This window comes from Pelmatolapia mariae, linkage group LG6, assembly GCF_036321145.2.
Source record: "Pelmatolapia mariae isolate MD_Pm_ZW linkage group LG6, Pm_UMD_F_2, whole genome shotgun sequence".
NCBI classification, from domain to species: Eukaryota; Metazoa; Chordata; class Actinopteri; order Cichliformes; family Cichlidae; genus Pelmatolapia; species Pelmatolapia mariae.
The window spans coordinates 41,573,376-41,588,481 of NC_086232.1; the positions used below are offsets into that span (position 1 = coordinate 41,573,376).

Sequence of the window (15,106 nt, forward strand, 5' to 3'; positions counted from 1 at the left end):
TTTTTTTCAGGTGCACAAGTTGAAATTGGCAAATGCATATGAATCCTAAAACTTAAAACAAACATCTGGTAGAAAGCAAGATGCTGTTGAGGTAGCTATGAGCCCCCAGACCTGATTCTTAAGCATTCAAATCAACACTTAGAGCATCTGTACGTTCTGCCAGATGTGGCGGTAGATCACTCCTTTATTCCTCTTCTCTGCTCACAGGTCCAGTCGATTGAGTCGAAGCTGGACTCCCTGCTCGACATTTATCGTCAGGTTCTGCGTAAAGGCTCGTCTTCGGCCCTCACGCTTTCCTCTCTTCCCCTCTTCGAGCTGGAACAGACTTCAGACTACCACTCCTCTGTCTTCAGCAAGGACATGTCCTGCTCCACCCAGGTCAGCAGCAGTGGAGCGCCGCCCACCAGCGGCTTCGTCACTCGCTCCTCCACCAGTTCTCATCTTTCGCAGGGAGGACTCCATCTCATTCTGGGGCCCCCCAACGAGCTCAACCTCAATCTCAATGCCCCCTCTTCCACGCCTCCCTCTGGCCTCGCATCATCCTCTTTCAGCCCATCGCCCCTGCCACATCATCATCACCATCGCCACCACCACCATCCCCAGGCTCAGGCCACCACACCTGAAAGTGGCACTGATGAGGCTATGGGGAGTTCTCCACCCATCCTCACCCCGAACAGTGTCAGCAGTTCTGGGGACAGAGGAGTAAGAGATGGTGGGTTTCCTCTTCTGGCGAGGCTTCCACCTCCACCCCCTCCTAACCGAAGTCACGGCCCAGGCACTTTAGTGCGAACAGCCTCCATAGAAGTATCCCCTGACATAGAGGACTTTTGTGGAGGTCTTGGGACACAGATGGAGGACAGCGGTGTCAGGAAGGACCTTGGCCTTGGGTTGGGGCTCAACAGATTGGGGCAGCAGCTCCAAGGGAACAGCAACAGCAGGCTTAGCACAAAGGAGGAGGGATCCTGGAGGAGACAAATGAGCTTGGAGCTGGAGCCCCTGGTGCCACCAGCGCTGGGCTGCTGCTCTGGGTCCAACGAGATGGACCGAGGATTGGGCAAGTCCATGTCGGTGCAGGATCTGAAGCAAGCAGCCCCCACCCATCACGGCCACAGCCTGTCATCTCCAAGCCCCAGTACAAGCAGTGACTCCCCCATTGGCTTCCATAGCTGCAGCCAAGATCCTGGGGGAGGAGGGGGTGGTACAGGCAGGAGGAGTGGAGGTGGGTGGGGTGAGGAGGACCTCTTTATCAGTGATAGAGACATTGAGACGCAGGGACTTGACTTCTTGTCACAGGGGTCTGCCGAGACTCCGACTTACTCCTCGGAACTCCTGAGGACAGGCGGCAGAGCCGGAGCAGGGACCCAGGGCTCAAACCGCAGTCTGGCCAGCGGTCACGCATCCTTGCCCTCTACTGGCAGCAACGAGTTGCTGAACATGCCACACGTACGGCTAAAATAGACCCAGCTACATGTCGGGAAGGCACACCAATCTCACCTCAAAAGACGGTTTTTATCCTTTTTGGAGGGAAGTGGGTGGGTGGGAATATTACATGGGGTCTTCTTCTGTTTATATTCATGTTGATCCATTTGATAAGAATCACAGTATTTTCATACAGGCTGACCATATGACATATCATTGCATGAGTTTTGTTTTAAAGTGTGATTGACAAATCTGAGATAAGAGCTTGAGAAACGACAACAGAGACACCCAAAAACCTCCGCAGTTAAACTTGGGTTGATATGAGACCTTGACATACAGCATGAACTGCATGCTTATTGTAAAGAGGTACAGAGATTTGAAAGGTACAGTTTGCACTCGAGGGCATGGGCTCCTAACACTTATTGAAACCCTCTCTGAGAATGGCCATGTTCAGTGTATAAAAGCCACATTTTGTCTCTCCTAGAGCTGGGCGATAAAACGATAACGATATGTATTGCGAAATAACTTTTTCTTGATAGAAAAATTAAACTATTGCGATAGGCCTCATCTCTCGTCCTCTTTAAAAAAAAAAGAAAAGAACAGCCAATCCAAATTAAGTAGCGCAGAGCCGAACCAATCACAGCCGCAGCGTCACGTGACTTGTTACGTACAGCACAAGTGCCAAGGCGCACATGTGTATTTGTTTTTGCAGCCGGGCCGCCCAGGTAATGGAGGAAATGAGTTTGCCGACTAGAGAAAAATCAACCGAGAGCATGAGCGAAGGTTACCGAAGAAAAAACCAATGATGGTTCCAATTCCGGAGAGCTTGTCGAACAGAAGGGCCATAGAAGTTCCGTAGTGTGAAGGTATTTCGGCTATTTCAAGTCTGACAAAAAACAGAGTAGCGCGCACTGTACGTGCCGAAAGCAAGTCTGGAAATACAATAAACCGGTGCATGCTCAATCTCTGACTGAAAGCGCTAATTCGTCATTCGGCTTTTGTCAGACTAAAGTCACTGTTAAAACTGTTTGAAAAGCTAAGCTATACAACAAGGAGAGACTGAGAATTTCCTTTTAGTTCTCAGTTTATTTGATATTGACAAAAGTTAGTCAATTTTGACGTTCTTCTGTAAAACAAACTAAGATTTATTTTTAGAATTAAAATTTTGTTTCTAAGTGGAATTGACAATTTAGTAGTCTGTTTTGTTTGTTCTATTTTGAAACTTAAACGCTTTAGCGGCTGCCTTTTGTGTAGTTTGCAATATTTGCCTTTATTTATCTGAAACTGAAGTCTCACGTTCCTTAAGTACATCTACCCTGTTGAACTTATTATGGGAAATAAATATTTAAATCAAAACAAGCTGCTGATTATTTCACATTTTACTTGTGAGCAACGGCACATTTAAATCTTACAAATATAGTTATTTGGCTTATATCGTGATATATATCGTTATCGCCTGAAATGAAAAAAACATATCGTGATATGAAAAAATCTTATATCGCCCAGCTCTAGTCTCTCCCATCAAACAAGACGTTTCCACACTGAAATGATGTTACATCACTACTGCCAGATGCATTTTTGTTTCTGTATCTTTCCCAGTTTAAGAAGCCACATCATCGTTAACCTCTTAAGATTCACAAGGTCACTGGTGACATATCTTAGGTTTTGGTTTCTTAGCATCCAACCCATTTTTGAACATTTTCACCTGTTTGGAAAATGGAAAATCTTTTTATAGAAAAACTATAATGCCGAAATGAACAAGACTTAATTTGAGATGTAACGTCGTCTTTGTTTCTGGAAATTTGGCCTTGTGGCTAAAATAAGACCCAACTTTAACCATAATCGGGATGAGAAGTTAAGAGGGTAAATTTTATAAAACTAAAGCAATACATTCAAAGGACAGAATTTAAATTATTTTAGTTTCAATCAAACCTTTAAAAAGAACTCTATTCTAAAGGAATATACCAGTGTAATGTGAATACAGGCAATACGATTTACGTTTTCATGCATGTTTTTTTTCCTGTCTTTACAGCAAGAACAACAAATTTCTTGTGGTCTTAGGTTGTTGTCCTCCACACAATTTTGGAACTCTGTTTTATAAGGTGCAAGAACACACAGGGAAGGTAGGGGAGGGGCCAGTTGCATTCAGAGATTTGATTATGCAACCAAGTGTCAGTAATTAAAATTAACAAATGGGCTCCTGTTAGTGCTTGTAGGGTCCCCCCAAAAAAGAAAAAATATATACACTGACGTATTGGAGCATAATGATGTTATCAAGTATTGTTATGTTAGTATAAGTACAGTTAGATTCTCTGAGCACCATTGTTCTTTATCCCTTATTTTTTCCATCACGGTAAAATGATATTTTTGGACTGTTCAACCACAATCACTGACTGTATATAAGAGATGGACGTAGCTTCAAGATCTGAAAAGTCAATGCAGAAGTGCCTTAAACCTGCATTCTTTCTGATGGCCAGCAGGGGGACACTCCCTTGGTTCAAAAAGAAAGCCCTGTTGTATAAACTGAGAAAGAAATGTCCCTGCTGCTCACTTCCTCGATGAGTTCATAGTTAAAATCACTAGTTTCAAGTAAAATATTGTTCATTTTGTGAATCGTGATCCCTATTACTGTGCAGGACATAAAGCAGGTTTACAGGGTGAACATATGGGCATTAAGTGTCCCTCAGTTTCACCATCAGCTATTTTGAAACTTATACAACCATAAGCTGCTACTCAGAGGTTCAGCGGGAAGAAAAGATATGTTTTATCCCAAAGCCCAACTTTTGTGTACTTTGGGCTTTTTCCAAACACAACAGGTACATTTAAGTGTGGATTTTATCTTAAGTTGGGGAGTGGAACCACACCTCACAATACCCTCTTCAAGCCGTTGGTCTACAAATGTTTCCTGCCCTATATATTTGTATATTATTGTTTCCATGCCCTGCCCTCTCTCCTTGCTATTTGTGGGATCAGCCCGGGAGCTGGCGTTACAACAACAAAGTGATAGTCTGCCAAAAAGTGATTCCTGATGTTTCATGGTGTGTTTTATTTGTAATGTCTTTATTTATATTGATTAATAGACTTGAACAGGATTTAAAAAAGGAGTTTTACATAAAATAACAAAATGACCAGTTTTGCAAGTGTCTTTATGACCATGTGTTCTTGTAGCTACATTATAACCAATCTAGTTCTTTTTGGTCACTTAAAACATCTTTTATATCGTCTTTGTTTCAACTACTGCTGCGCTCTTGACCAGATCACTCTTAAAGACATTTTTGATATCAATGAGATTTGTTAACAGGATAAATAAAGGATATATATGCATCTATTCTCTTCCACTTATCCTTACCAGGGTTACGGGGTGGGACTGTAGCCTGTGTCGTCTACCATAGGCGAGAGGCAGGATATGCCCTGGACAGGTCGCCAGTCTGTCGCAGGGCTAACGTATAGGGACAGACAACCATTCCCACCTATGGGCAATTTAGAATGACCAATTAACCTAACCCCACAAACTGCATGTCTGTGGACTGTGGGAGGAAGCCTGAGAACCCACACAAACACAGGGAGAAAATGCAAACGCCACACAGAAAGGTCCTGGCCAGATTGTGGAGTGCTGCCCTACATATATAAATGCCCAAAACTCTGCAGCTTCTACCTTGTGGCAGGAATGCTGTTGTAGCTCAAAATAACTTGATATCATTCATGAGGGATACATTTGTTACATGTTTTATATATTATAGGCTAACAAGTGATTTACAGTAGTTTAAATACAGGCAATCATTTTTTTGGCAGACAATCACTTTTTGTCAACACTACCACCAATCCTCAGCCCGAGGTCATAGCTCACCATCTATTTGTTACCTTCTTTCAAATGCCCAGTTGTGTTTGAGGTTGAGTTCCCTGCTACTGGCTCAGGGAGTTATTTTTCTGGTCAGAATGAGTCTTTGGGGTTGACCAAGCATGGAGAGCCAACACAAATTGTTATTTCTGGCCATTTCCTTGGATAAATTAAACCCCATGTTAAAAAATGTTGGTCTCTTTGATGGGTGGCCGGAAAACCCCTGAACTCTTAAAATCATGTTTCAAAGGCATGCATGCAAGTTTGCTGTATGCACACGTGTACAGAGAAGAATGCCCATTCCCACCAGCAGCCAGTGAGGACGTCAACAGAAGTACAAGCAGCGGCTGTTAACTTCACATCTATTATGCACCGACCGGTTGGTTTCCCAGCCGATCGCAGCCATGGATTGAAGCACATCTCAAATGTCATTACCTGGTTTAAGAGAATTGCTTAATGTCAGAACAGGTGTGTGACCTGGCAAAGCACTTTGTTTTGGTTCAGAAACACTGAAGGAAATGTTTAGACGTATGAGTTTTTCTTGTATCTGGCTTTTCTCCCGGCCTGTTCTTACATGAGGGAAGATTTTTAAACTCTTATTTAAAATCATGGTCAATGTTTGCTTTTTTTCTATACTCTGTGATGTGGGGATTATTTTTGCTTCCTGGCTACAGAATGTATAGTCGCTGAGTATTGACATTAAAACAAGAAAAGCAATGTCCAACCTCCTTGTTGCATGTTAGAGAATTAGATGCATTTGATACGGTTAAGTAGGTTTTTCTGGTACTTGGGAAAACTATTACAGCACAGCTAGATGCAGATCAGTTTTGGAACCCGGTGATTGGTCCACCTCTGGCTATCACAGGTAAAAACTGCCGATCTGGTCGATCTACATTCCTACCCTCACCTACGATTGTGGGTCTGAGTGTCCCTGCCCGTGTGACACAGACAGGCTAAATAGTAGGGTAGAACATGGATTGAGCTATAGATGCATGACATAAAGCACCTGAATAAATTCTGCAGATACCCCTTACCAAAAACCAGAAAAGTTTGAGAAAGCTTAGTTTGCTTTGAAGAATGGATTTTAATCTCCTTTGCATGAACAGGCTGCCATATCCAAACCTATCTAGAAGTGATAATGAATGCTATGCCATCACTTGAGTTTAAAGGAGCCCAGCTCTGATACGAAGTCTACAAAATGTGCAGTACATCCAGTATACCGGTGCCTTGCTTGTATGGTACATATTGAGCTTTGAGTTTATTTAGTTTCTGAAAGGTGCATTAGGTTCCTCCACACAGAGATGATTGCACTGTCTTTATTTTCTCTCATTAGGTCCTTTTTTGAGGCATTTTAGTTTTTATATTCAGAGATTTTGCTATGGAGCTAAAAATGGACCTTTGAGACGTTACCATTCTGTCTGTGTCATTTTAATTTATTTAAATTATGTTCACATATTTACACACTAGTAATAATCTCAGATTTATGAAGCCTGTAATGTAAATGCAAGCAAACTTTTATTCTCATTCATCAATAAAGGAAATTCTACAGATGTTTTTTGGTGGTTTTGATTTGAATGAAATGAGGAGCAGAGAGATAATGTTTAAACACCTTTACTTGTATGAACGTAGAATCACAAATAACAGCGATTAAGGTGAACTTAACAGTAACATTTATCAGAGCTACTTGGAGGGAGTTTAAGTTGAGCAAAGTGCGAGGCATGGAGAGTTTCTCTAAGGTGCAAACATGCAAGAAGCTAATCTACCTCAGGCTAACAAGTTTATCTTTTGGTTAAAGCTACAACACAGAGCGTTACATGAACGAAGAGCTGACAAAAGAACGCATCTGCCTCGTCACTACGATTGTCGTCTAGATCCACGAGAAGCTGAATCATTAACTTCAACAGGCAGAGAACTGTAACACAAACCTATTGTGTTCTGCTGCAATAAAACCTACATAAGACGAGCACTAACAGCGTTTTGGTTAGTTTTTTTCCTTCGTCTGCTTTTGCGATGCATTGTGATAATAGACCAGACGCTGACTATGGAGTGCAGAAGGGGCGGGGTGTGTCTTCGGCCATGGTGAGCGTTTGGGGCAGCAGCCCAGCACAACGTTCATTTGGCCTTCTGCGCCTTCTGTGCCGATTTGGTGATCTTACCACTCGTGGGGGCTTTCTTTTCCACGCCTTTGATGACGCCCACCGCCACCGTCTGACGCATGTCACGGACAGCAAAGCGCCCTGAGGAGGAATTATTGGTAAAAAATGTGCATTAACATACAGAGAGGAGGTGACCTAAGTATATTAACAGGAATCCAGGGATATTTAGCATTTTTTTTATTGTTTTATTCGTCCGATAGAAAAATGTCACGCATGACAGACGATCCTCTGACTTGTGTTCTCCCTGACGGGCAAATTTTATGATTTTAAAATTGTTTAACTTCAGCTGTCCATAACTGTCCATTTATGTTCACTGATTAAATAAAGCAGTGAAGACAGACTAGAAAGTGGAGAGAGAGAAGATACAGCACTTCGACCATGTGGTATATGGTCACCTGTGCCCCCACCCTTTCTTTCTGTGCTGCTGGATTGCTATCGAGAGTGCTGCTTTTCTCCAAAAAATAATTAAAAATGATTATTTTTTTAATATTCACCTATATGATCAAGTTAAGAATATCCATTGAATTTATGCAAATAATAAATTTGGCATTTTAAGATATATTTCTGTTCTTTTCACCTTTATTAGACAGTGACAGATAACTGTGGGGTGAATAGAGAGATTATCTGAGCTGGAATCGAACCCAGGCATCTGCAGTGGGGACAAAGCCTTCAGTACATGTTGTTCTACAGGCATCGCCAATAATCTGGTTTTAGTTTGAATTGAAAACTAATTTCTTACTGTCAGTGAGACTACAGTTTGGATAATTCACAGTCAAATAAAGCTAAAATTCTGATCCACAAAATCCAGTTTCAGGATAAAAAAAAAACCTACCGAGCGGCGGGTACTCAGAGAAGCTCTCCACACACATGGGCTTCCCGGGGATCATATCAACGATGGCGGCATCTCCAGACTTCAGGGACTTGGGGTTGTCCTCGAGCTTCTTACCAGAGCGACGGTCAATCTTTTCCTTCAGCTCAGCAAACTTGCACGCAATGTGTGCAGTGTGGCAGTCCAGCACGGGGGCATATCCAGCACTGATCTGACCAGGGTGGTTCAGGATAATTACCTGCAGGGCAGCAGACACAGATATTATTTGTAAACCTGGAGAGGAATAGAAGGAAGGATGTGCATTTCACACTACTGACAGCACACCTGAGAAGTGAAGCCAGCTGCCTCCTGTGGCGGGTCGTTCCTGCTGTCTCCAGCCACGTTGCCACGGCGAATATCCTTCACAGACACGTTCTTAACGTTGAAGCCCACGTTGTCACCGGGCAGTGCCTCAGTTAGGGCCTCGTGGTGCATCTCCACAGATTTCACCTCAGTGGTCACATTGACGGGGGCAAAGGTCACCACCATGCCAGGTTTTAGGATGCCGGTCTCCACTCGACCCACGGGTACAGTACCGATGCCTGGAGGAGAGAAAGGTTAACAACTTTACAGCTGTGTGGAAGACCTGCATGGATTAAAGCCGTATACTTCTGAGCCTCAGCATTTAGGACAGAATGAACCAAAGGGAATTTCTTCAGACCTCATTCAGCTCAGCTGTTTTTAATCACAAGGTGATCTCATTCCTATTTTCATACATATTCTGGAACAACCAACACTTCAGCCAAACTTCACAACACATTTCATTCTTACAGCCTCACCTCCAATCTTGTACACGTCCTGCAGAGGCAGGCGGAGGGGCTTATCGGTCGGACGCGTTGGAGGTTGGATGGCGTCCAGAGCCTCGAGGAGTGTGGTGCCTGAGGCGCTTCCATCTTTACGGTTGATCTTCCAGCCCTTGAACCAGGTCATCTGTGAAGGGAGAGAAGCACACATGTCTGCAGCTTAGCAAGAAGGAGTGATAAGATGTGAATGTTAAGAATTTTACACCCAGAAGCCATTTGCCAAAGCTGAAGAAAGAATGAGGTGCTAACTAGCAGGCATTAGACCTGTAAGCATGTTGGAGTATTTTTACCCAAAAGCTCATTCTTTAATAGTTATAAAACCTTATATTATTATAGATGTCTAACTCCCTGCTAGTCTCAGACAAATCTTCAAAGAGTCATAGCTGGTCTCATGGCAGACTCACGTTCGGGCTGGGCTCCAGCATGTTGTCCCCATTCCAGCCAGAAATGGGCACGAAAGCCACGGTGTCAGGGTTGTAGCCAATTTTCTTGATGTAAGTGCTGACTTCCTTCACAATCTCCTCATAGCGCTTCTGGCTGTAGTTGGGCTCAGTGGAATCCATCTTGTTGATGCCCACGATGAGCTGTTTTACTCCCAGGGTGTAGGCGAGGAGGGCGTGCTCACGTGTCTGCCCGTTCTTTGAGATGCCAGCTTCAAATTCGCCCACGCCCGCCGCCACAATCAACACAGCACAGTCAGCCTGAGGGGAGGGAGACAGATGTGAAAACGTCTTTCCACCTTAAGTTTCTCCATCAACCATTTCTCTCATGTTATACTCTTCTACTTATTCTAATGCTACTAACTACAGTCTTTCCCACGTTTTTTAATCTTTCTGAGATTCCATTCGCCTTTGGGTTAATGGAGAAACACCTCACTCAGTTCAATTACCCTTCTTGTACCTGCGATTCTAGAGAGGATCTCGTCCCTTGGGAGTAGTCCATTCCAAGCATTTAGGACAGAAGCTGATGATGGTGGTCATCATCTCAATCTGCACAGTAGGGTAAAGGACTACACAAACAGTATAATCGTATCTCTGACTGACCCTGCACTAAATTCAGTTAAGTTATGGAACAATTGTTGTTTTAGTCTCTATATAATTGTGTGACACTGTGGAATTTGTTTTAAATTTTCTATTGGGTTTTTTTGAATTTATTTTATTTGCTATGGACCTGTGTGTGTCTTAAATAAAGTGAAACTAAACTAAACTATGATCTCTCTGTGAGCTCAAGAACAAGGAATGTCATCACCAGCTGAGATCAAAGATGTTGGAGTTTTTCTCACTGAAAGATCTGCAGAGGAAAAACTTATAAATGACATTTAACACGAGCACTTAAGAAGTCCACTGAACTGTACCTGTGAGGTCCCAGTGATCATGTTCTTGATAAAGTCCCTGTGCCCTGGAGCATCAATGATGGTGACGTAGTACTTGCTGGTCTCGAACTTCCAAAGAGAAATGTCGATGGTGATGCCACGTTCACGCTCAGCTTTCAGCTTGTCCAGCACCCAGGCATATTTGAAGGAACCCTTTCCCATCTACAAGGTGTAAAAGGTAAATAAATAAGACTGATGACCGAATATTTTTTGTGGGCTTGTAATAAAAAGATGAGAATATTATCCAGAGTAGGAGACAAGTGGACCGGAAACAGGAGTTAAATAGCAGAAAATTTTCAAAATGATCTTTTTTTTGAAGTAAGAACAACATGAGTCATACCTCTGCAGCTTCCTTCTCAAACTTTTCAATTGTCCTCTTGTCAATGCCACCACACTTATAGATCAGGTGGCCGGTGGTGGTGGACTTGCCTGAGTCAACATGTCCAATTACCACAATGTTGATGTGGAGCTTCTCCTTCCCCATCACTGCTCACTCTGACAACAAGACAAGAAACTGATACATACTTGGGTCATCTCCATAAAGGGAACAGCAAAAGTAATGCAAAGACACAATTATAATTTTTATCTTGATTTCTTTGTTTTAACTCTGGAAGCCAAACATTTAACTGAAATTAAAATCTGAATAATTAAACAGCCTGAAAATTGTCTCTCATTTAAGCCAGGTGTCAGAAAAATGAATTTATCAGCAGAGCTTTAAAACATATTTGAGCCTCATAAAGGAGGTGACAGATCCCATTCTCTCGGATAGGTTTATTTTTTGAGCCTGACCAATACTGAGTTGGCCAGACAATCTAAACATGGCTGCAATTCCAAACTTTGCATTAAACCCCTTGAATAAAAGTTCAAAATCTCCACTTCAGTCACATCTTGATTGCTTGATATACCCTGAACTGATATTTGGATCCAAATGGCTTTGTAATATAATGTGTTGTCCTCAGCTTGATTAAATAATCTTTCACTTCAGCTCTTTGGACAGCTTCACACAAGGGCTGTGCGATATGACCAAAATCTCAAATACCAATATAAGACATTTATCGTCCCGACAACGGTATATATCACAAAAATTTTACATTTTCTGTAAATTCTGTGAATCTCGGGCAGCTCGATTTGCGTGAAGTTTTTTTTTTTTAGCTGGTCGTGTACCTGGAGTCAAGTGTTTTGACCAATGCATGAAACTATACATTTTTAGACATTTTCTTTGTGACTATTTATTACACGGGGTGCTGCGGGGAAAAGCCTGTTCAAATGTTTGATTCTAAGGTTTATTTTTTAGCACCTGACGGCTCTTTTTTGCTTCTCATCCGTAAACACTCTGCGTACTCTTTCACGTGATTCAGTTTCTTATGAAAAATCTCAACAGAATCTTCAGCTTTATTGTGAAAGGTTTATGTAGAAAATAAACAAGCGGACGACGGAACCACACAATGGTTTTACCGTCGTTGTTGCTAATGTCAACACATAAAAACAGTCGCTTCTCCGTCCGTAGTGTGGTTATATTAGATATAAGAGAAAGAGAGAACTTTAAGAAATTCTACAGTGACCATCAAAACAATGAAAAAATATTGCCATAAACAGTTTATTTTGCAACACCAAGAAACAAACAAAAGCGTAATATGCAACGATTGATGTTTTCATATCATCATCTGATATATATCGCTATATCAAACAGCCCTACTACACACATAATGTGTGTGTGAGGAGAAAAAAGGAGATACCAGTGTGACTGTACCTGACATCATCCTGCAGCAGCCTAATGACTCACTGTAACCAAAATAAGTCTAATGCAAATAAATTGGCTGAATAACTCCAACACATTATTTATATTTGATGGTGTTCATACCGAGCTTGTTATCATTTATTACTTCGCTAATAAATACAACAAATTTATATTCTTGGATCCATTAACTTTTTACTTTTAATTTACAGAGTTATGGAAGCTGTTTATATCAAGCCTGATGTTATCTCAAATATAAACAAATGAGTACTCACAGGGAGGATTACAGATTATTAATGTAAAACAGGTGTTGGATTAAGCAGATACCTTGGCTGTGGGCATCTGTATTGGAACTGGAAAAAGCCAGATCAGTGCACACTACCACTGCGTTGATGTATGGAGGGCAAATTATAAAACTGTGCCACTGTCCAAATACTTATGGATTTTATTGTATATAAACAAGAACTGCTTCTCAAATGTAGGTTTACCCCCTCCGACAAGCCCTTCTGCTTTAATCTGTCCTTACCCTGGTGCTATGAAGGCATGTCCAGGAAATGCTCTCATAATTATTCCTTATTAATTTAACTAAGAAGATGCACCTCACCTGCTCTCCTATGGCCACAAATACTGTACTGTATAGTCTAACTTCAAATATACACCATTCTTTGCACACTAGGAGTATTTCAAAAGTGAAGCATTTGGGTCAATTTCAATTCAGTTTTATTTATATAGCACCAAAACAACAAAAGTAGCCTCAAGGCGCTTCATATTGTGAGGAAAAGGCCCTACAGTAATACAGAGAAAACCCCAAAAATCACCAACAGTGGAAATGTGCACAGTATTTTATTTTTAAAATAGACTAGACTCTCTAACCTATTTATGCGTTTGTCATTCTTTTCCTCCCCATTTCTTCTGTGTAGCAAGTAGAAAATATAACCTGGCACTATTTTTAACAAAACATCCACTAAAACAAGGCAAAGTAATTGACTCATTCATTAACTACTTAATGAATTAATTCTGGTAAGAACCAAATTGTCGTTTAAGTGAACTGTTAAAGCACAAATTGCCGGGTATTTTCTTTCAGTTCAGATTTCTTTTCAACAATTACACTTTTTTGGCAATATTCTCAATTCATTTACATTTTCTCCTGTCATGTGACCTTATCAATTGGGTCCCTTTTTCGTACCAAGTGGTTTAAACTACTATTAGGGCTGTTACAGTACTTGAATATTAAATATTAATATTAGTGTGATATTAATATATAATAACAACGGATCTAACATTAATATCACATTTAATGGTGGCCTACAAAATACCGGTGCGCCCCACTAACTGGCTAAGAGGGATTTTATATACTTTTTACACTGTACTTAATAAATATGGGAGACTTAATAATTAATTTATTATACCTGTTAAACTTGAAAACATTTTCTTTCCAAGCCTTTATTTATGTATTAAAAGCCTAGTTTATTTACAGCATAGCACATTAGGTTTTATATAAAAAAAACAAAACACATTTGTACTATTTCACACCAAGGCTCAGACTGGCATATAAATATAGAATGCACGAGTTAATTACATAATAAAATAAGCTGATTTAATAATAACAAGCCTGCTAAAAGGAAAGCTCATATTAGTTTGCTTGTATTATAACAAAATTACCCGCCCTATCAGCTAACAATAAGCTAACGGGATTTCCCGCTGGTATTTTGAAAGTTCACATTGAAATTTGAACAAAGACATATGCAAATTAACAATTAGAAATATATACATACAACAAAATAATACACTAGCTCCAACCATCACCTTACCTTTTGTTTTCTGAGGCTAAACAAAATTTAGTTAGCTAACAGTAAGTCTGATTAGCAACACCTGCACTAGTCCCTCACAAGCTAAGGAAGTGTCTTGCGCATGCGCAATTCAGCAGATTAGAAGATTGCAGACTAAACCAAGGTTATTATAGTCAAATAGACAACAAATAAACTACCCCCCAAAAAAACAAACAAAAAAAAACTGTTGGACTGAACCTAAACTTTTATTTTACTGCATAAACCGGTGGTTATTTAAATATATATGAGTCTGGGATGGGTAAGCGGGGAAAATACTGCATTTACTGTTCTGTTCGTTTAACAGGCTATGAAAGGAAAATGTTGGTATTTGCCAAAATACACAGTAAACAGAGCTAACATCAGAGCACAGCAGCCCATAAACTCAAGACTCGTGCACTTCAAAATGAAGCCCCCCCAATCTTACAAATCTCATCCAGCTCATCAGATCTGCAGTAAAAACGTGTCATTGCAGGACATTTCTGTGCGACAGTGCCGCAACGAGCAGGCGGTGGTCATGACGCTGCAGACCTGCATTAGAGACGCCCGCATGTCCCAGGAGTCACACAGTTATTACACAGCACTATTTAGCTGTGGCAGCGCGATGTTGCTGATGAAGATGATGGTGTGGCCGTTGGGGAGCAATGTCTGTGCGCTGAAACTGCGCCATCCGGGCCTACCCAGCCCCCCCCACGCTCCTCTGTACTTTTTTGGCACCTCTCTCCTTTATCAAATTACCGTGACATGGAAGCCAAACAACATTCAAGCCTCACTATCAGTGTGATGCAATTACATAACAACCATCACACACAGAACACACATGAAATCCCCATCCATCTGCGGAGGATTAGTGAAGGATGCAGGAAAAGAGCGCAGCTTTTTGCGCTGGAAAACACCCTGAAAAACATCCCAAAGCCTACCTTCAGCCGCGGGGCGCGCTCACAGGACCTCTGCGGTGAAACTGGAGATGCTGCCCGGTGTGATACACCGACACCGACACAAACACAGAGCTGCTGTGTCAGGTGGCGTCACACGCGTCACTCTGTGAAACAATCAGCCGCTAGATGGCGCTCTGTTGCAACAGAACAA

At 41.6% G+C, this 15,106-nt stretch overlaps 2 protein-coding genes across 3 annotated transcripts in view; one reads left to right on the top strand and one right to left on the bottom strand.

Annotated features, from left to right (window-relative positions):
- LOC134629564 (potassium voltage-gated channel subfamily KQT member 5-like) overlaps positions 1-1,500 on the top strand; it is a 123,958-nt gene extending 122,458 nt beyond the window's left edge. For both annotated transcript variants that reach the window (XM_063477009.1, XM_063477010.1), the window contains exon 14: positions 208-1,500. In XM_063477009.1, the coding sequence (XP_063333079.1) occupies positions 208-1,458 (1,251 nt within the window). In that variant the 3' untranslated portion in view covers positions 1,459-1,500. The remainder of the gene's footprint in view (positions 1-207) is intronic.
- Positions 1,501-6,852: 5,352 nt separating this feature from the next.
- Positions 6,853-15,058, bottom strand: LOC134629569 (elongation factor 1-alpha 1). The gene is made up of 8 exons (XM_063477017.1): positions 14,938-15,058; positions 10,797-10,951; positions 10,439-10,618; positions 9,489-9,785; positions 9,061-9,211; positions 8,567-8,823; positions 8,246-8,480; positions 6,853-7,494 (listed from the first exon to the last, which is right to left on the bottom strand). Exons 2-8 carry the CDS (start codon positions 10,938-10,940, stop codon positions 7,370-7,372), a joined length of 1,389 nt encoding a protein of 462 aa, XP_063333087.1. The 5' UTR covers positions 10,941-10,951; positions 14,938-15,058; the 3' UTR covers positions 6,853-7,369.
- Between the last annotated feature and the right edge of the window lie 48 nt (positions 15,059-15,106).

What these genes read in the sequence shown, in the direction of transcription:
- LOC134629569 (XM_063477017.1), bottom strand. Translation starts at nt 10,940, where the DNA reads ATGGGGAAGGAGAAGCTCCACATCAACATTGTGGTAATTGGACATGTT. An exon ending in TGATCACTGGGACCTCACAG is followed by an intron (nt 9,786 to 10,438) that starts GTACAGTTCAGT and finishes CCCTCCCCTCAG; the next exon opens with GCTGACTGTGCTGTGTTGAT. An exon ending in GGACGTGTACAAGATTGGAG is followed by an intron (nt 8,824 to 9,060) that starts GTGAGGCTGTAA and finishes TCTCTCCTCCAG; the next exon opens with GCATCGGTACTGTACCCGTG.